General features: G+C 41.8%; 2 protein-coding genes and 2 long non-coding RNA genes across 5 annotated transcripts in view; 2 read left to right on the plus strand and 2 right to left on the minus strand.

Moving 5' to 3' along the window:
* Nucleotides 1-6521, plus strand: part of LOC122552314 — a 31435-nt gene extending 24914 nt beyond the window's left edge. The window contains exons 3-4 of the long non-coding RNA XR_006312351.1: nucleotides 3611-3614; nucleotides 6511-6521. This is a non-coding gene — a long non-coding RNA (uncharacterized LOC122552314). The remainder of the gene's footprint in view (nucleotides 1-3610; nucleotides 3615-6510) is intronic.
* LOC122552309 (intercellular adhesion molecule 5-like) overlaps nucleotides 1-22384 on the minus strand; it is a 78406-nt gene that overhangs the window by 45433 nt on the left and 10589 nt on the right. The gene's annotated exons all lie outside the window — the stretch shown is intronic.
* On the minus strand, nucleotides 1448-21814 carry LOC122552311 (intercellular adhesion molecule 5-like). 2 transcript variants are annotated; one of them, XM_043695049.1, is made up of 4 exons: nucleotides 21620-21814; nucleotides 19803-20090; nucleotides 12151-12459; nucleotides 1448-2016 (listed from the first exon to the last, which is right to left on the minus strand). In XM_043695049.1, exons 1-4 carry the CDS (start codon nucleotides 21810-21812, stop codon nucleotides 1862-1864), a joined length of 945 nt encoding a protein of 314 aa, XP_043550984.1. In that variant the 5' UTR covers nucleotides 21813-21814; the 3' UTR covers nucleotides 1448-1861. The 2 variants fall into 2 exon arrangements, with proteins under 2 accessions (XP_043550984.1, XP_043550983.1); XM_043695048.1 differs by lacking the exon at nucleotides 1448-2016 and adding an exon at nucleotides 9388-9952.
* LOC122552316 overlaps nucleotides 20462-22384 on the plus strand; it is a 32331-nt gene continuing 30408 nt past the window's right edge. The window contains exon 1 of the long non-coding RNA XR_006312354.1: nucleotides 20462-20543. This is a non-coding gene — a long non-coding RNA (uncharacterized LOC122552316). The remainder of the gene's footprint in view (nucleotides 20544-22384) is intronic.

Below are 22384 nucleotides of genomic sequence, written 5' to 3' on the forward strand. Positions count from 1 at the left end.
CAAACATTTTAGGTTTTTCACTGCGAGACTTTTTAACTGTTCTTTATACAGTGAAGCTGAATAAAACACATTCTCATCCTGCAGGCAAATAATTATTTTTGATTTGGCCATTCCTAAGGTAACCATACAATCTTCAATGAATGTCTCCCTGATGGTGTCCAAGGAAACAGAATAAGTAATATAAGGATGTTACATTAGTATTTTAAGAAATGGTAACATGCCTTTTGAAAGTAAAGTTTTGCAACATTACTTCATCCAGCACGTTCAATTGATATTTATTATTAAGTTACAGTATTTAACATAATCAGAGACTTTTAAACAAAAATTCAAGGGATTGTAACAATGGCATGTTCACTATTTATAATCCTGTCATAATTCTAGATCAATTCTGTCACATCAAGTGGCACTTACCTACTCAATAATGTGGTAATCCCTGTATGGAGGGATTGTCTTATGAGCAAAGAATAAACGGATTGGGACTCCATTCATTTAAGTTTGGCAGAATGAGAGGTATCTCATTGAAACATACACGATTCTTAAAGGGCTTGACAGCTAAAATGCCAAGAGGATGTTACCACTCATGGGACAGTCTTGGACCATGGGGCGTGGTATTAGAATAAAGGGGCGCTAATTTAAGATTGAGATGTGGAGGAATTTCCTCTGTCAGAGGTTATGAGTCTTTGCAACTTCATGCTGTAGAGGGTTGTGGGTACAGAATCTTTATATATGTTCAAGGCTGAGATAGATAGATTCTTGGTCAGTAGGGAAATCAAGAATTAAGGGGAAAGCACAGGAAAATGGATGTGAGGATTGCTGGATCAGCTGTGATTCCATTGAATGGCAGAGCAGGCTCGAGGGAGTGAATGGCTTAGAACATAGAACAGTACAGCACAGTACAGGCCCTTCAGCCCTCAATGTTGTGCCAACCTTTTATCCTACTGTAAGGTCAAACTAACCTACATTCCTTTCATTCCACTATTATCCATGTGCCTATCCAAGAGTCGCTTAGATGTGCCTAATGTATCTGAATCTACTACCACTGCTGGCAGTGCATTCCACACACTCACCACTCTCTGTGGAAAGAACCTACCTCTGACATCTCCCCTAAACCTTCCTCCAATAACCATAAAATTATGCCACTCGTGATAGTCATTTCCAGTCTCGGAAAAGTTCTTGGTCTATTCACTCTATCTATACCTCTCATCATCTTGTACACCTCTATCAATTCATCTCTCATCCTTCTTTGCTCCAATGAGAAAAGTCCTAGCTCCCTCAACCTTTCTTCATAAGACATGCTCTCCAGTCCAGGCAGCATCCTGGTAAAACTCCTCTGCACCCTTTATAAAGCTTCCACATCTTTCCTATACTGAGGCAACCAGAACTGAAACAATATTTTTTTTTTTTTTTTTTTTTTAGATTACTTGGAAACAGGCCCTTCGGACCCGGGTCTCTGACGCTGCGAGGCAGCAGTGCTAACCACTGTACCACCGTGCCGCCCACAAATGGAATTTAATCATCATAATTTCTTGTAGTCTTACAAATTGCACCATAAACGAATGCCAATAAATCAATATTTACTTCAGGAATTTACATTTTTTCTCTCAAGTATTAGAAATACAAAAATGAGCTCATAAGGTATGACTTTCAAAATAAAGGTTTCATAATGTGTTCTCCAGTATCTAGAATATCTTCCAAAATAAATGTGAAAATGTTATAATTATATTAATGAGCATTGCAAGTAGCACATTACACAAAACACAGTCAAAATCCTTGGTAAGGAAAAGATGGTTTTAGTGATTTTGACTTGAACAACCACCAGATCAATTTATACCTCAATTTAGTGATCCTCATTGTTTTTCATTCAATTATCACTGGTATTTCCCAGAGCGATATCAGGTTGATTTCCTTTGCAAAGCTGCCCATGGGCAGTGCAGAAATGAGAGCTGAGTATTATTAGCACCACCAACACGATGACTATGGAAATTATGATGATTAAATTCCATTTCCGTGTTTCATCTGTGAAGACATTAATGAAAAACCAAATCATTAGTTTGTTGCAAAGCAACATGTTGATAATGAAACTCCTGATAATTTCCAAAATCCATTGTTTATTCACATTATTATCATATTTATCAGATAGGCTGCATTGGTTCAAGGCTGCATTTCCATGGGTAATCCTCAAAGGATGGGCAGCAAATGCAGGCCCGGCCACAAATGATATCATCCTATGAAAGAATAAATAAATAGTGTTCATGGACTCTCCACTAACTGTACTTCAGACTGTATTCTTTCCCTTCCTTCATTCTCCCAACATCACATACCTTCATTGAGTACCCCTCATACAGCATTAGATCATTGATTCCTTTCTCCTCTTGTTCTCCACTGCCTCCGATTTATCATATTAATTGTCTGATATTCAGTATGGGATGAGCAGGAATGTCCTGCAACTAATCATGTGAAAATGTTGTTGTAAGCCCCTGCCACGATCTTCATTCTGTCCATCTTTCTTCCCACCTCCATCGTCCCCCCTGACCCATCACTATTACCCTCCATCTGCACCCACCTATCATCAACACAGCTACTTTCCCCCCAGCCCTGCCCCCACTCCCTTATTTATTTCTCAGCCTGCTACCCCCTCCACTTTCCTGATGAAGGGCTGACACCTGAAACATCGACTCTCCTGCCCCTCAGTTGCTGCCTGACCTGCTGTGCTTTTCCAGCACCATATTTTTCGACGCTGAGTCTCCATCATCTGCAGTCCTCACTCACTCCCTCCACCAACTCTATTCCCCTTGCAGTCCACACTTGGAGCTGAACAAATCTGTCTTTGACATTGACCTCCTCTATGAGCCTGTGTTGAATTTCGGACCCCAATTATGTTTCCAACGCTCAGTCCAGCCACTTGCACCACCATAACATTGCATGTCGCAGCCCTGCTTCAACCCATCTGCTGGTGCAACCCATATCCCTGTATTTGTAACCTTGAAACTCACCTTTCCCCTGAAAATCCACCCATTTCAACCAGGTTCATTGCCAGTTTCATAAACTGCACCCTCTGTGAAGTTAATTTCATCCAACGTTTTTTCTCCATACCCTAACACACACTAATTCATCCAAACTCTGTTCCCTGTACTCTAACACGCAACAATTCAACCTGTGATCCCTGGCAAATATCTCTCTCTCGGGATTACTGCAGTGCTCCAGCGAGGACCAGCACCTTATTTTCTGCACGGGCTCCCTGCAGCCTCCAGGACTCAATATTAAGTTCAATAATTTTAGAACCTGGACACGTCGTTCCATTTCCTTTACTCACCCCCACACCTCAGACCCTGTCATGACAGCACATTTTCACCTACTTATGGACCCATTATCAGTTTTTCTCCTTCCCAAGCTTACTAACATCCATCAGTTTGTCTGCCGAATTATCTTTCTCTCTGTCTGAACTCTGTTTCCACTTATCTGCTCATTGCTTTTCCTTTATCCCCTGTCTTCAACATATATATGACAGCTATGAAGAAGTGTCACTGGACTCACAGATACTGCCAGGTCTGATGAGTTTCTCCAGTAAATTCTGCTTTTGCTTAGTGATGCTAGTTTGGATGGGCAAAAGCTTTGTCAGAGAAGTCATTTAAAAAAAAGAATCTTAAAGAAGGACAGGACGTTGGAGAGGTTCAGGAAGAGAAATCCAGAATTTAGGCCCTAGCAACTGATCACATGGGCATAAATGGTGCAACAATTAATGTTGGAGATGTTCATGAGGCTAGAATTAGAGGAGTATAAATATCTCAGAGGGTTATAGGACTGCAGGAGATTACAGAGATCTGAACGAGTGAGCTCATGAACAGATTGGAGAACCTGAATGATAATTTTAAAAGTGAAGACATTGCCTAACCAGGAACAAATGTCGGTTAGTGAACACAGGGATGATCAGCGAGCAGGACTTGCCAAGAGTAATGCAGAGACTGGCATCAGGTTGTTAACAGATGAGTATGGGAGGCCAGCCATAAGTGCAGTGGAGTAGTAAAGTGTCGAAGTAAAGAAGGCATTGATGAAGGTTTCAGCAACACGTGAGCTTAGGCAGGTTCAGAGTCTGACAATATTATAAAGGAGAAAAAATCAGCTTTGTGATGTCAGTACGTGGATGGAAGTGCAGCTTGGGTTATACAGTGTATGGCACTCGGATCCATATACTTCGGTACCAAAGCAGTAACTCAGGTCGGGAAATTTCGCAACCAGCCTCAGTAGAAAGGCCCAAGATCAGTGGCACTTTCACCCTGGGGATGGGTAATAATTGTGGCATAGGGCAACAAGCAGCTCACTGCTTCCAGAAGCTGATCAGAGGCAGCCACATGGATGGCAAAGTGCCAAGTTGGCCCAGTGTTGTTTTGTATTCAGTCACAGGATCAGGGTATCGCTGGCCTCCTCAAAAGACCTGCCTTAGTTTTCTGGCACTTTGTCCCTGTTATATTAAAGGCTGTTGGGCCCTCTCGCCCTTCATTTTCACACTACTTCACCGTTTATAATGCGTAACACCCCTACTCCCCTTATACATCCACATTAACACACACCCTAACTCAACACGAGGACCACATCCATGCCAACTCACCAACTCCTGTCCATCATCAATCCCAATGATCTCTTCCAGCCAACTGATGGCCCTTCCATGTACATTCACATAGAATACACCATATTGAAAACTAATGACCCTATAGTAACAGTGGCATGCGTGGTAAAGTAGTGCTCAGAAATAAAACATACATTCACAAATTCTCTTTTGAAATTGAAATATATTCCGACAAATCCTATACATGCATCAAATCAATCTAAAGGTCCATGGAAGTATTGATAATACAAGCTTCTTAATCTTGTGCAAATAAACATTGAGATATTGATGACAAAGATCCAGAAAGAAAAATTTGTTGTAATCACTTGACAATGTCAATCAAACAAAGTCAACCATTCTCTCCGAATTGTCAAAACTGAATCCCCACTGAGAATATCCTTAAATCAGTCTGGGATTTTAGGTAAGCATGAAATATCAGGACAATTTTAAGAATATTTTATAAAGTACTGGATGTCTTCATACTGGATGTCTGCTTGGCTGAAAGCTCAGTCTCATCAATGAATTAGTAAGCAGTTGGTATATGGGGATGGCAGAGTTTTGCTTTGGTATGATAGGTACGGGTAGTGTGGATGAGTTGGCATTGCATTGACATAGGAGCTATAAGTGACCATGGGGGTGGATGTGACAATGGGCTGGCATCGACTGTTTCTGTGTTGTTTGACTTTATCACTGTATGGCTCTATGACTCTATCTGTCTGAACTTGTCATGGAGCTATAAAGGACCATGGAGTTGAATGGAGGCATGACTTGCCTCAATGCATAGAGTCAGAGAGATGTACAGCACGGAAACAGACACTTCAGTCCAACTCATCCATGCTGACCATATGCACTTGGCCCATATTCCTCTAAACTCTTCCTATTCATATACCCATCCAGATGCCTTTTAAATACTGTAATTGTAGCAACCTCCACCACTTCCTCTGACAGCTCATTTCAAACCCGCACCACACTGTGCATGAAAAAGTTGCCCCTTAGGTCCTTTTAATTTTTTCCCCTCTTGCCCTAAAACTATGCTCTCTAGTTTTGGACTCCCCCACCCCAGGGAAAAGACCTAATTTTATAAACCTCTATAAGGTCACCCCTCAGCCTCTGATGCTCCAGGGATAATAGCCATAGCCTATTCAGCCTCTCCTTATAGCTCAAACCCATAAACTTGGCAACATCCTTGTAAGTTTTTTCTGAACCCTTTCAAGTTTCACAACATCCTTCCTACAGGAGAGAGAGCAGAATTGCACACAATATTCCAAGGGTGGCTGAACCAATGTCCTATACAGCAGCAATGTGACCTCCCAACTGCCATACTTAATGCGCTGACCAATAAAGGAAAGCATACAAAACACTTTCTTCACTATGCTATTTGTCTGTGACTCCACTTTCAAAGAACTAGGAACCTGCACTCCGAGGTCTCTTTGTTCAGCAACACTCCCTCAGACCTTTCCATTAAGTGGGAAAGAACTTTTGAACAGAAGGTTCTCTGGTACATGAGTCTTCTGAGCACCATGAACAATGAGTCATAGTGAAGCTGGCTAATTCCCCACAAATTGCAAGGGGTTTAGGAAATGGCAAGCCCTTCGCAGAGTCAACCAAGTTGGGAGGCAAAGTTCAGACTTGCTACCTGCATCTTACTCCATGACCACAAAAATTGGGATGCTGGGAATAGGGGGCAGAAATCCTAGAAGTGGCTCTTGCCCCAACATTTTTAGATGGTTTGGAGCATTTGGACTCAGTGAACATTCAGGCTCAAAGCTGCAGTTTCCAGTAAAACAAATGGAAATGGTTTGTGGTCATAGTTTGTAGCAGGGACTAAAGATAATGCCTTTGGCCTTCCCAATATTCCGAATAATTGTATCTTTTAAGCGTTTCCTAAAACCTACTTCTTGAATAAGCATTGATCAGCTTTCCTAATATCTCATTCTAAGGCTCAGTAGCAAATTATTTTTCATAATTTTGTGAAGATCCCTGCTGATGGAATTATAGGATAAGTCATAATATAGAATGAAACCTGTCTTCATAGATCAAATGTTTAATTTTCTAGCTATTCAACATGAAGGTTAGTCTCTGAAACATATTTACATGAGGCTCCAGATGTTCTTTAATAAGAGCATAAATTTATTGCAGAAAAGAAGAAAAGAACAAATATAACTGACTCAGTTCCAGAAAAATATCATAACTATCTCAGTTCTTGAAGTCTTACTTAACTGACTTTCCAATTTATTCTCCTTAGACTGTTGAGAATATTTGTTTCCAATTCCATTCCGAATCTGCTGCTGTGAACCTCTCACAATTCTGATGTCATAGAGATGTACAGCACGGAAACAGACCCTTCAGTCCAACCCGTCCATGCCAACCAGATGTCCCAACCCAATCTAGTCCCACCTGCCAGCACCCGGCCCATATCCCTCCAAACCCTTCCTGTTCATATACCCATCCAAATGCCTCTTAAATGTTGCAATTGTACCAGTCTCCATCACTTCCTCTGGCAGCTCATTCCATACATGTACCACCCTCTGCGTGAAAACGTTGCCCCTTAAGTCTCTTTTATATCTTTCCCCTCACCTGAAACCTATGCTCTTGAGTTTTAGACTCCCCCACCCCAGGGAAAAGACCTTGTCTATTTATCCTATCCATGCACCTCATATTTTATCAACCTCTATAAAGTCACCCCTCAGCCTCTGACACTCCAGGAAAACAGCCCCAGCCTATTCAGCCTCTCCCTATAGCTCAAATCCTCCAACCCTGGCAACATCCTTGTAAATCTTTTCTGAACCCTTTCAAGATTCACAACACCTTTCTGATAGTAAGGAGACCAGAATTACACACAATATTACAACAGTGGCCTAACCAATGTCCTGTACAGCTGCAACATGACCTCCCAACTCCTGTACTCAATACTCTGACCAATAAAGGAAAGCATATCAAATGCCTTCTTCACTATCCTGTCTACCTGCGACTCCACTTTCAAGGAGCTATGAACCTGCACTCCAAGGTCTCTTTGTTCAGCAACACTCCCTAGGACCCTACCATTAAGTGTGTAAGACCTGCTAAGATTTGCTTTCCCAAAATGCAGCACCAAATGTTCTTTAATAAGAGAATAAATGCCTTTTAAATGTTGTAATTGTACCAGCCTCCACCACTTCCTCTGGCAGCTCATTCCATACACGTACCACCCTCTGCATAAAAAAGTTGCCCCATAGGTCTCTTTTATATCTTTCCCCTCTCATCCTAAACCTATGCCCTCTAGTTCTGGACTCCTCGACCCCAGGGAAAAGACTTTGTCTATTTATCCTATCCATGCCCCTCATAATTTTCTGCAACATGACCTCCCAACTCCTGTACTCAATACTCTGACCAATAAAGGAAAACATACCAAACGCCGCCTTCACTATCCTATCTACCTGCGACTCCACTTTCAAGGAGCTATGAACCTGCACTCCAAGGTCTCTTTGTTCAGCAACACTCCCTAGGACCCTACCATTAAGTGTATAAGTACTGCTAAGATTTGCTTTCCCAAAATGCAGCACCTTGCATTTATCTAAATTAAATTGCCAAAACATTTTCAGTTCCAACTTGAAGAATTGTATGCAAAGTCTCCTGGTTTGAAAGCTCTACATAGCACAGTGGCAGAGGTGGCTGGTTCTTCTGAACTAAACCTTAAAACTTTCTGTTCTGAGATTAAAACTATACTATTTTCCTTCATGTATTTGAAGTGCTTTTCATAAATACAAGACTCTAGATTGGGTTGGGATAGCTGGTCAGCATGGACGAGTTGGACCAAAGGGTCTGTTTCCGTGCTGTATATCTCTATGACTCTATGACTATGAGTATTTTACCTATTAATATAACAGGGGTTCTTGCAGACATTCTACAGTGATCAGATGTTACTGTAAAACTGAGATCTTTACATTACTGTTCCACATTGACTTTCTGACCTTAAAACAATATCACAGAATTAACCAAGGTTCATCTGTCTCTAGTTTGAAATCCAACTCCCTAATAGTGTTTACATGTTGTTCATCATTGCTTCCTAGGTGAAGGTACAGGTTGTGCTGAGGATGCAGGGAGGCTGCAGAAGGACTTGGACAGGCTTGGAGAGTGGGTAATAAAATGACAGATGGAATACAGTGTGGGAAAGTGTGAAGTTATGCAGTTCAGTAGAGAGGAGAGGGGTTGAGTATTTTCCAAATTGGTAAAGGCTTCTGAAATCCGAAGCACAAAGGAACTTGGGAATCCTAATTCATGATTCCCCTAAGTTTAGCATGCAGGTTCAGTTGGCAATTTGGATGCAAATGCAATGTTAACATTCATTTCAAGAGAGTGAGGATACAAGAGCAGGGATGTCCTGCTAATGATCTATATGGCTCTGGTCAGACCACATTTGGAATATAGTGAACAGTTTTGGGCCCCATATTTAAGGAATTGGAGGAGTCCATAAGAGTCTTACAAGTATGATCCCAGAAGAAGGGATTGTCATATGAGGAGCAGTTGAGTACCCTTGATCTGTACTGGACAGTGTTCAGAAAGATGGGGGGGAGGGAGGTGGAATCTGATTGAAACTTACAGAATACTGAGGGGGCTGGATAGAGTGGACATTGAGGCGATGTTTCCACTAGTAGGAGAGACTAGGACCAGAGATCAAGCCTCAGAGTGAAGGGATGACCTTTTCAAACTGAGATGGGAAGGAATTCCTTCACCCAGAGGGTAATTAATCTGTGGAACTCATTGCCACAGATGGCTGTGGAGACCAAGTCATTGAGCATATTTAAGACAGATTAGTAAGGGAATCAAAGATTATGGGGAGAAGGCAGGAGAATGGGGTTGAGAAACATCAGCCATGATCGACTGGTGCAGCAGACTTAATGGCCAAGTGGCCTAATTCTGATCCTCTATCTTGTGGTCTTATGGTTTCTGCAAAGCACCTTGGGATATCTATTACATTAAAGGTTCGAGAAAATGCATGTTCTTGTTGTTGACAGAAGGATTCCTCATCATATGATGATTTTCTTTCATCTTTTAAATAGGTTCCAGCATTTTCCCTGAGACACTGATCAAGCTGCTGTGTTTGCAGAACATACATCATATATATCAGAACATATAATATATCTATCAGAACATGTATCATATTAGTTTGTAATTGTTATGGATCAAGTTCCTCCAAAGGAACATCTTCCTGATGATCATTCCCACTGGGCTTCTGTGAATTGGGTTTTCTTTTGTTTAATTTATACTGTCTTCTTTTCTGGGATCTCCACTTGCAGTACAAGGTCAACACTGGAACTATTATCAATAGTATTGCTGCTCCTGCAATCACTAGTATTATCCATATGAAATCTATGAAAACATTGAAAAAACAGAAATCAAATAATCAACAGTGTGGGAAATAATTAATTGCAAAATGCCTGAATATTTCTGAAATCTGTGGATTATAAACAAAGGGTATTTTCCAATGGAATGTCCCGTGTGCTTTATTCAGCTCTTTCATGGCTGTTTTCCTGCTTGTATTCTTCACCTTCTTTCATTCTTCCCACATCACACCCCACTCCTTGGCAGTCTGCCCTCAACTCACTGTCTATACCTGTTTACATTCTGCAGGAATTGCACACGGATAAGTAGATTTAATGTAATGTTCCATACATTTGATATCAAGATTTCTTTTTAAGATGGTTCAGAATTTCCAGCAATCATAATTATTTCCTGTCTCTTACATTGCTATTAGCATGATTATCATGTTTTTTTTGTAAATATATTTATTAACAATTTTTTTTAATTTTACAAACATATAAAATTATTGAAAAAAAAATCACAAATATCAGTATAATAAAGAAAAAAAAAATACAAATTACAATACAACTACTATCTACTAACTACTAACCTACTCTATAATACAAAGCAAACCCTAACACTGTGCAAAGCAACACCAAAAAAAGAAAGAAAACTAAAAAAAATACAAAACAAACACAAAATACAGAACAGCTATGCTCAGCGCAAGGCTCCCAAACAGGAACGGGAGCATTGTATATATACCCATATTAACTCGGGAGACCTCCTCCAGGGCCCAGGGCTTGACAAATCTAATCATCCTGGTTAAACAAACACCCTAGTTAAGATAACTGACAAATCTATATCCAGATAACTCAAGTAGGCTGCCATGCCTTATAAAAATGGTCTGTTGTGTAGTGCACCATGTTTGTGAAAAGGTCCAAGGGAATGTGCTCCATAATTAATTTCTGCCGTCCCACCAAGCCCTGCGGGTTCTCTGACACCCAATTCATCAGAATATTCTTCCATGCACAGTATGTAAGAATATTAAATAGTTTCTTCCCATGCCCGTCTAAAGATGGTAAATTCGGTAGACCTAAGAGGAGAGATTTCGGGTCTACTTTGACTTCAGTCCTCAATACCCTCCCTATCTCTCCCGCCACAGCGCTCCAATAAACACAGAGCCTGTGGCATGTCCAGAAGCAGTGGGTAAGAGTACTTATTTTACATTTGGGGCACACTGAAGATGCCCCTTTTTTAAACTTTGCCAGGTGGTCTGGTGCCAGATGAGCCCTGTGCAGAACTTTTAACTGCATAGCGCATGTCTATTACAGACTGAGATCTTTCGAGTATTCTCCCGTCTGTTCTCCCATGTTTCAGAAGAGATCTCCACTCCCAGCTCTTGCTCCCAGACCTCACATATCCTGCCAGGCCCTGCCACCCAACAGGCGATAGAGAGCACTAACTGAAAGGGTGCTTGTGAAACGTAGCAACAACCTCTCTGTATTGGGCTTATAGGGCTTAGTGAGAAGTGTAGTCTTCTTCTGGATGAAATCCATAACCGGAAAAAAACGGAAAAGGTTTCTGCTGGGCAACCCGTGTTTGCGGCTCAGTTGCTCAAAAGACATTATAACCTCCCCCTCAAACAAGTCTCCCAAACTAGAAACTCCTCTCGCTGTCCATAGTTTGAACCAACATGGATTGTTAACATGAATAATACTCCTGACTGCAGGAATAGCCCCAGCATTGATAATAGTTACAGGGATGGCCTTTTACTGGAATCCTGTCTTTCTTTTTAAGTTTCCAACCCTAATATTCATTTGTATTTTCCCCAAGACACTGATTTGAGCTGCTGTGTTTGCAGTACCTCCAGCTTGTACTTTTTCACTGCTTTTCCCTGTTGCTCCCATCACAATGAGAAGTGAAGCCCAGAGACATGTGCTGCACTCACTGATCTGCCAAAACTCTGCTCCATGGAGTCACAATGTGTGGATTCACAGCCATGAAGTGTCCCACTCCTCCTACCTTGGAGTTATTCCCCAGGCAGGTGGGGCAAACACAGAGCAGGAGGATGGCGCTTCTACACACAAAGAGGAACACATGCAAGAGAGTCTCACTCTGAACCACCCATACCCAATGTACCAAAGGCCAGTTACAGAGCAGCATTGTTAGAGGCAGGCAACAGTTTATCCATTTGTCCCATTGTCAGGAAGGGTGCAGTAAAACAGGAGCCCAAACTAGTAATGACAATAGAAATATTAGATTCTGACCTTTGACCCTGAGGTCCACTTCCTTCTCATCAATTCCATATTGATTGGTAGCTCTACATTTATAAATTCCTTGATGCTCTGAGGTTACGTACGGAATGTGCAGAAACCCAGAGGGACCAATCACAATGTTGCTGCCATTACTGGGGTTTACCCACTCTAATGTAGGTGAGGGTCTTCCATTGGACTTACAGCTTATTGTAATTTCATCACCTTTAGTAACTTCTACTGGAATGCTTGACATGGGTGTGTTATTTCCTGATATGGTTTTGTCATTTACCGATATGGTCATGATTGTGTCTCGTGGTTTATCTGGAAGAGAGAAGAAAAAGATGAAAATAGGCAGGCAGACAGGATCACTGATACAGCTCTCCAACACGGCTTCAATTAACAGGATGTCCAAACCTCCCACATACCGTGCTGTCATCTATCTTCCAACAGTCATTTCAGAACAGGTGAATCTCTGCAGTTGTGTTATAGCCTGGGACATACTTACAGTCATCTGTTATTATGAGGTATGTTCACAGTGAAATGCAGTCATTGTGTAAATATTAATTCAGCATTACAACTACTGGAACTCATGGTCTAAGAATATCACACAATGTTCACGGTGCTCGGAATATAGGGAGATTCAAAGATTCAATTTCCTAGAATCTGACATCACACAAAATAGTTACATTTAGAGATGAGGTTTTCGATCAGTGCTCATTTTTGACCATGCACACGTACAGTCCCCCATGCTGCATTTGAACAGATGGGATGTAGAGTATTTCTCTGCTTTCCATTTTCCCATCTTTGATCCAGAACCTCTGGGGATCTGGGTTCCCTTGCCCATGACATGTTAAATTCTGTGATTCCCCTTCAATCCAGTTTTCTTGAGCTTTAAAGATCTCTGCTTTTACTGGTGCATCTGTAAAGTTCATTCCAATCAAAAATTAAATTATGATACTGAACAACTCAAAGTTCAAATATTCTTCCAATTCTTCTGCTCATTCTTTCTGGTGCTCTCCAGATTTTAATATTTAGAATAAAATTGGTTTCTATTTTAAAACCCAGTGTCTGTATCAAACAGAACCAGGCAAAGTAAAACACAGGATAAAAGGAGGAATAACCTGCCCTGAATTCTGTGAAAAATGTAACATTCTGAGTGCTGCTTTTGAGAAATTTCCAATTTATTTTAGGTTTCTGTTTGGATCCTGATTAATTGAGGGAAAAAAAGGCAAATAAATTTTACTGAGGGGTTCCCCTCATAGGATAATTATAATAGGCTTTTTAAATACTGGGACATTGCCTGAGATAGTGGTAATATAAAAAGGGAAAGCATTCCTAGGCTGTGTTCAGGAGAATTTTCTCCAGCCGTAAGTGTCCAGACCGATAAGAAAGGAAGCACCGCTCAACCTGGTCATGGGAATGGGCCAAATGGAGCAAGTGTCAGTGGGAGAACATTGAGGGCTCAGTGATCATCGTATCATCAGTACAATGGCAGAAAATGACATTGGTCAATCCAGAGTATGAATATTCAACTGGGGGAGAGTGGCCTTCAGTAGGGCAAGAACACAGCAGGATCAAGTGAACGACAACCAAAGGCTCACGGGAAAATCAATGGCTGAACAATGAGCTGTCTTCAGAGAAGAAATGGTCTGGTCTGAAGAAATGGCCTTCTTCAGGCAGGGCTTATGCCCAAAACATCGATTCTCCTGCTCCTTGGATGCTGCCTGACCTGCTGCGCTTTCTTTTCCAGCAACACATTTTCAGCTCTGATCTCCAGCATCTGCAGTCCTCACTTTCTCCCTGTTTATGACATGTGTCAGGTAGTAATTACAGTTGAGAACCAAGTACAATACAGAAGGTTCAGAAGTGATGTTAAAAAGCAAAATGAGAAACAGATTATGTGGACTGACAGTTAACATAAAGAAAATCTGGATATCACTGACAGACACATCTACAATAAAAACACAGAACATTATAGCGCAGAACAGGCCCTTCGACCCTTGATGTTGTGCCGACCTGTGAAACCAATCTGAAGCCAATCTAGCCTACATTATTCCATTTTCATCCATATGTTTATCCACTGACCATTTAAATGCCCTAAAGGTTGGCAGGGTGTTCCACATCCTTACTACTCTCTGCGTACCTCTGACATTTGTCCTATATCTATCACCCCTCAATTTAAAGTTATGTCCCCTCGTGCTAGCCATCACCATCCTAGGAAAAAGGCCTTCCCTCCATACCAGGTAACATCTCAGTAAATCTCCTCTGGATCCTTTACAAGGCTTCCACATTTTTCCGACAATGCAGTGACCAGAACTGTACATAATACTCTAAATGCGCCATACCAGAGTTTTGTACAGCTGCAACATGACCTCATGGCTCTGAAACTCTCTCCCTCTACCAATAAAAGCTAACACACTGTATGCCTTTCTTAACAACCCTATCAACCTGGGTGGCAACTTTCAGGGATCTATGTACATGAACACCGAGATATCTCTGCTCATCTCCACTACCAAGAATCTTACCATTAGCCCAGCACTCTGCATTCCAGTTACTCCTTCCAAAGTGACTCACCTCACAATTTTCTGCATTAAACTCCATTTGCCACCTCTCAGCCCAGCTCTGTAGTTTATCTATGTTCCTCTGTAACCTGCAACATCCTTCCGCACTATCCACAACACCACCAACCTTAGGTCATCTGCAAATTTATTAATCCATCCTTCTGTGCCCTCATCCATGTCTTTTATAAAAATGACAAAACAGCAGTGGCCCCGAAACAGATCCTTGCGATGTACCAGTAGTAACTGAACTCCAGGATGAATATTTCCCATCAACTACCACCCTCTGTCTTCTTTCAGCTCACCAATCTCTCATCCATGCCCCTAAATCGCCCTCAATCCCTATACCTCCATATTTTCTGCAAAGTCTACTGTGGGGAATCTTATCAAATGCCTTATTGAAATCCATGTACACACATCAATCATTTTACCCTCATCCATCTGTTTGGTTACCTTCTCAAAGTACTCAATAAGGTTTGTTAGGCACGACCTACCCTTCACAAAACTATATCGACTATTGCTAATCAGCTTATTCCCTTCTAGATAATTATAAATCCTATCTGTTTGAGCCCTTTCCAACACAAGCAAAGTAAAGTTCACTGGTCTATAATTATGTGAGTTGTCTCTACTCCCCTTCTTGAACAAGGGGACAACATTTGCTATCTTCCAGTCTCTGGCACTATTCCTGTAGACAATGCCAACATAAAGATCAATGCCAAAGGGTCTGCAATCTCCTGCTTGGCTTCCCAGAGAATCCTAGGATAAACCCCATCTGGCCCAGGATAATTATGTGAGTTGTCTCTTCTCCCCTTCTTGAACAAGGGGACATTTGCTATCCTCCAGACTTCTGGCACTATTCCTGTAGACAATGCCAACATAAAGATCAATGCCAAAGGGTCTGCAGTATCCTGCTTGGCTTCCCAGAGAATCCTAGGATAAACCCCATCTGGCCCAGGGGTCTTATCTATTTTCACACTTTCCAGAATTGCTAGCACCTCCTCCTTGTGAACCTCAATCCCATCTGGTCTCGTAGCCTGTATCTCAGTATTCTCCTTGACCACATTGTCTTTTTCCAGTGTGAATACTGATGAAGAGGGTGGTGTAAGGGGGATTCGGGACAATGAAAGGGGCAAGTGGCATGGCTGAGGTGGTAAACTATTTTTCTATTTCTGTCTTTACCAAAGAGGTAGATGCTGCCCAGGCCATGGTGACAGAGGAGGAAATTTCATCACTTTGAATGGTTTAGATTTGATAAAGAGGAGCTTTTGGATAAGCTGTCAATATCTAAAGGTGAAAAGGTGAAGTGATGGGAAACAGAGAGTAACAGCTAATGAATACTTTATGGGCTGGAAGTAAACTTGTAGTAGAGATCCCCAGGGTTGTAATGACTATACCCTGAATGTTTGAATATAAACAGTCTTGATCATGTTGTGTAAGGGACAATTCCAAAATGTGTTCATGTCACAAAATGTGGAAGCATTGTAAACTGTGAGGAGGACAATGTCAAGGTAATCTATAAGGGCTGAAGTAGGCAGATGGGTGACAGAGGCAGTGGCACAGTGGTATACAGTTAGCAACAAGTTGTCCTGGGATGCTTCAACATTGAATCTGGACCCCAGAAAGTGACATGACATTTGGTCAAACATGGACAAGGAAACCTCCTGCTGATGACCATAATCCCCTCCTATTCTGAATTTGTACTCCTCCATCTTGAACATCATTTAGAGGAAACACTGAGGGTAGCCGGGTGCAGAATGTACTCTGGGTGGGACACTTCAATGTCCATTGCCTAGAGTGACTCGGCAGCATCACCACTGACTGAGCTGTTCACTAGACTGGATCTGTGGCAGGTCAAGAGGAAACCAATGAGAGGAACAAGCAAACTTGACCTCATCTCTACCAATTTACTAGCTGCAGATTAGTCTATCCAAGACAGTAGGAGTGATCACCACACAGTCCTCGTGGAGACAAAATGCTGTTTCCACATTGAGCCCTCATCATGTTGTGGGCTCTATCACTGTGCTAAATGGGATACACTTTGAACAGATTTGGTAACTCAACACAGAGTATTCAGGAGGTACTGTGGGCAATCAGCTGCAGCAGAATTGTACTCAGCCCCAAAATCAGAAATTGCTGGAGAAATTCAGGAGGTCTGGCAGCATGTGTAGAGAGAAAGCAGGGTTAATGTTTCAGGTTCAGTGACCCTTGTTCAATAATGATTGTTGGCAGGAAAAGGTTTGTGTATATGCTGAAGGAAGGGTGGGAGGGAGGGGAATGGAGTAACCAATAGATGGAGATGGAGCTCGCAGAGACAAAAACAGTTGGGCAGACAAACAGAATGATCAAGGTCAGCCTGGGAGAGTGAATAGCTGCTGATGGGGACCATGCATTGTTCAAGGTAGCAGCCCATGTGGTGACAAGGCCTTGTCTTAATAGTTTTTTTTTGCTTCTTTCACGTTTTCACAAGGGACACAAAGTGAGTGTTTCATTAAATTATAGTCTGTTAATACATCATGCATACCATTTCTATGCTGATTTAACATATGTGTTCACCTTTGTAATGCTTCTGAGGCATTGCTTTTTCAAATAACTAGCGATCACTCCAATCCATGTATCAATATATTTATCTGCTATAATCTAAATTCACTTTGTGAATCAGAACAATCCATTTCTCTCCATCAAAAGGCCAGAAGTGGGTATGTTTGCAGATGATCGCACAATGTTCAGCATCATTCACAACTTCTCAGATATTAATTTAAAATCGCAGTGATTCATAACATTGCATTTAAAATCATTGAATACGTCTGTGTTAGCTTCTGACAATGAGAGGTCCCACAGGAAAACTGTTCACACTTACCTGCAGTTTTTCTTTCATTCATGTGGGTTGGAACTTTGTTTATAACTGGGAATGTTCTGTCATGGAGTGTTAGTGCCTGCCAATTGGTGATAATATAGTTTTGGAGCAGTGAATTACAGGAACGTGAACTCAAGCTCTGAATCTGTGAGATGGTGGCAAGAAGATGAACCTGGCTTACAGAAGGAGAGAATTGGAAATGTAGGATTTCTGGCTACAAGATAGTTTGGAGAGACAAGTTAAAGGACATGTTGATGGCTGGACTAATATTGATTTAAGAAATGTTCATAACACTGGAGAGGGGTGATGGTCAGAATTTTATACTTGCTTTCATGTGTGGACTGACAAGTGGGGATGTGGTGGGAGGCTGGTGAGTAAAAATCAGACAGAATTCCAAAGGGCACGATGCCCGTGACCTGGAACTGGACTGCTGTCTTTAAAGTCAACATTTTGGGAGCACTGAGCTGCATTACGCTTTCATCAGGTGGTAACCTACAGTGAATATTTTACAAAGCCTCTTGCTGCATTCATAACGCAGCTTTTTAAAACCTTGCTCACTGAGGCCATTTCCACAAATTGGCTCTGCTCCCCCTCTCCCTCCACGACCACATGAAATGGTGAACCCCTCTGACAATGAATCTGATGCAATCTCTTCAATTGGAAGGAAATGGAAAGCCTCCTTCATGGAGATGCTGCATGGAAAATAGGAATTGAGCATCCACATGGCACAGATTGCATACTTGCCACAAACTATATCCTCATGGATGAAATCAGGGATGAGGCTCAGTCCCAGGAAGATCACATTCTCTGCCATCGGTTGTGAGAATACAATATCCTTCAATTGGCCACTGTCAGCAAACAGTGACAAACTTTTACAATGTCTGCCTTCTTATGGCAACATCTTAGGTACAAGTGCCATGGGACAGTTCTTGGACACAGCAGAGAAACAAAAGGAATTGCATTACTGACAAGTTGAAAAATAAGATAAAAATACAGTAACACAATAACACGAAAGGGTTGACATTACAGCAAGTTGGAGATTTCAAATAGGCATTACAGTACAGCAGCTCAGCACAGGGCTCCACACATGATCTGCATGCCCACACCAGACCCTAGTCCAACAGCCGTCCTCTCTCAGCTGCTCCAAGTTAAGTGGCTAAACTATCTCCCCCGTGGAGGTCTCTGCCTGGGACTCCTGCCTGCGCACTGCTCTGGGGCTGTTTCCCTGCACTGTACAGGTGCTAACAGCCCACCCTCTGTACCAGGGCTCACAGCCCACCCACTGTACCAGGACTTTTACCCACCCACTGTACCAAGGCTATCACACACCCACTGTACCACGGCTATCACTCACCCACTGTACCAGGGCTATCACCCACCCCCTTTACCAGGGCTCGTTGCACTCAGTGTTCCAGAGTTCAGTGTTCCGTGTTCCAGGAAGTGCACACTGCACTGCCAGGAGCCCTCATTTCTCTACTGCTGTCCCTTCATTAACTCACTTTACCCACTTTCAAATTCAGCTCATGTCAACACATTTTGCATCTACTGAACAGCCGAGCTACACAAGAATATTGGAGGGAAAGACATCCGTCATTACAGCTGGAGGGTGTGCTAGATTAACCTCTAGGAGTTTTTCAGTTTGTGACTTCTTTTGTTTTTACATTTTATTTATTTTACCCTCAGCAAATTATACCAGAAAAAAGAGAACCATTTCTTCACAGAGTATTTCTGTTTAAGTGTTGGACAATATATCACTCTTTTTGCAATCTTCATGGGCTGAATGTTAACTATTCATTTTTCACAACTGTGTCCAATTATCTCCATTGAAGATGCTATTCCAGGATAATTCAGGTCCTATTATTATCCCACACATTACAATAGCTCACTGTGACTCAACTTTAAATTTCCCCTCTGCTGTCCATGTGGAATTGCCCATTCTTCCTTCAGTATCATTCCAGTGATCTGGTTAATATGTAGACCTTGCTTCATGGGAAGTGAACACACACTCCCATGATTGCACTCTGTGGCACAATGCACCGGGGTAATAATGGACAGTGTCCTCACATGTCCTGACCCCAGGATCTGTATCCCTTTGGTCTCAGTGACAAAGGAGCTGCTGCAGGGCAGTCCCTGTGTGAGGAGACCAATTCAAATTGGTTCGGACTAAGAGGAAAGTTGAGATGAGGATTTCATTGTCTCCATTTGAAAAAAAAATCCCACTGACTTTTTGTGGGGAAAGTAATGCTACTTACACAGGACATGGAGGGTTTCAATCTGTTGTTTAATAACAGGGCTTGTCATTGACTGATCTTGAAGTTTCAGTTCAGCTTCACAGATATACTGCTGTCCATCCAGCTTAGCTTGAGCTTCTACTGTATGAGAGATAGTGAGCCCAGTACTGCTTGATCCACTCACTAATATGTCATTTCCTTTCTTCAGACTGAGTTCAAGATCCCCTGAGACATTTAACACAAGGCATGTAATATTAACCAGATTTCCTTCCTGGCTGGTTGGTACTTGGATTTCAGGGGAAGAGAAAGCTAAAAATAATAGAAAGATACTGTTAGAAACATTGTTGTATCTAGTAGTCCCTCAGTGTGAGGTTAATAACAATGAAACAAAGGCAGGCGGCACTCAGTGCTAATTACTCACTATCCACTTCACTGCTGTATCAGGGAGATGTACACAGCCCCACAGTATCTTTCTGTATTCCCTCAGTATTCCTGGTGTTCTGGTCAGCATACATCCCTGATCCAAATCCCCTGGAACTATTGAACTGTTGATTCTGCTCATTTCTTTTTGTAGAATCCTACAATCTCATTTATTTTCATTGTTCTCAAGACTTTGGAAGCACTGAAGGAGCCACATTTAACACCTATCCTCAGTGAGTTTACTGTAAGTGGTTCACTCCAGAGGATATGTGCAATCGAAACAATGGAACTGCTCATCAGTAATAATTCTCTGGCTCTGAAGCAATCTGAGATCTCCTGAGGGTGAGTATGTGATTACATGAATGCAAAATTCTTCTTTAATTTGGTGCTCTGATCATTTGTGTTTGCAACTTTTGAAACTATATTCATCATTATTGTAAAATATACACTGGCCAATCTCTTTACGGGTAACTGCTTCTCAGGAGGTTTCATTCTGCATGAAGGTTCTGTTTTGTCAGCAGCTGCTTTAATATTCCATGTCGTACAAATACCTTCAACGATTCCATTGTCTAAAGGTGGATAGCAATATTTCCTCTGATATTTGTTGTTATGTGTGACCCACGTTTCACTGACTACTCCTTGAAAATGTCTACAAAACCCCCAATCTTGAAGAGGGCCACGACCTGTTTCTTCCCACAAGCTGCCAATGCTGGAGATACTCAGCAGTTCTAGGAGCAAGTATGCAGGGAAAGCAGACTTAACATTTCAAGTCCATTGACTGTTCACCACAACTCAAGAGTTTCTCCAGCATCTTCTGTTTATCATTTCAGCTTGTCGGGAACTTTGGTTGTTAGGGAACTTCAGTTACGTGTAATTAATGACTTAGTGATCAATGATTTATTCATGGAAGAGGATGAAAACACCTTAACAGTTAGAGATTCTCTCTTTTCTTTTCATACACCATTTTCTTTTGTCAATCTGAAACCTCAGGTTTATAATCCAAATGATAAGATCACTTGTTTAAACATTTAAACATTCTGTTGTGATCCTGGAATACTAAGTGTGAGTAACATTCACCTATGAGCAGCACCTATGATTGACAATGTCAATCACATTATCTCAGGATCTCGGAATACCTCGAGTCATTAAGACTTTCTCAGAATGCTTTTCATTGACAGAGGGTCATATAGAATATATGGCACAGAAACAGACCATTCCAACGAATTAGCCAATGTTTATGCTTTACTCAACCAAGTGTCTGAGTATACAAACATTTCCACAAGCTTCCCAATTTGTTACTCAATGAAAAGGATTTTATTACTGAAAGTGGTGGAAATGTTGACATGTTGTATTGTTGACAGTGATGAACTATCAGAATGTTGTCTGATTTTGAACTCCCCCACAACCAGCATTCTTACCATACACCTCAATGAAAGCACTATTATTCTTTGGGGGAATTGATGGATATTTCTCAAAATCGGCCATACAGACGACTTCCATCAGACCAGATTCCTGTGGTGTCCATGCTGCTGTTATTCGGACAGTGTTGGAATTTGGCCTTGTGGTATCTGAGTTCAGTTCCACACCATCCTGAAACCATCTTACTCTCATCTTCTCAGCTTATGCCTGAAATGTCAGCTCTACTGCTACTCGGATGCTGCCTTGCCTACTGTGTTTTTCCAGTGCCACACCTTTTGACTCTGACTCTCCAGCGTCTGCAGTTCTCAGTGTCTCTCTATCTATGACATCCTGGCTAAGGCTGGGATTTCAGTGTTCATAACCCAGGTGTAGATTTTTGTAGTTGTCTTTGCCCTCTCTTTATAATGAGGTTTTCTGAACTATTTATCACCCCCCTCTCCTCATTACTGAGTGATGTTTAAGGCAGCGTGGTGAAATTCCTTCAGAAATTCCTGTCACTGTCAGGAATCTGCTGGCTGCCATGTGGCAAAGCAAGAGGTGACTGCCTCAGCCACCCAGTGTTCCTGAAAGTGGAAGGAGCGCCCATCAGTACACTTTAACCAATGGAATGTCTGGCAAGTCAGAACATACTCCAACTTGAGCTCTCCACCTTGAAGAAGGAAAATCAAGAGATGTGGGAACGGGTAAGGACATGGGGCTACAGTCAAAGATTAGTTATTGAACAGCAGAGTAGGCTCAAGGAGCTAAATGGCATATTCCCACAC

This window comes from Chiloscyllium plagiosum, chromosome 8, assembly GCF_004010195.1.
Source record: "Chiloscyllium plagiosum isolate BGI_BamShark_2017 chromosome 8, ASM401019v2, whole genome shotgun sequence".
In the NCBI taxonomy this organism is placed as follows: domain Eukaryota; kingdom Metazoa; phylum Chordata; class Chondrichthyes; order Orectolobiformes; family Hemiscylliidae; genus Chiloscyllium; species Chiloscyllium plagiosum.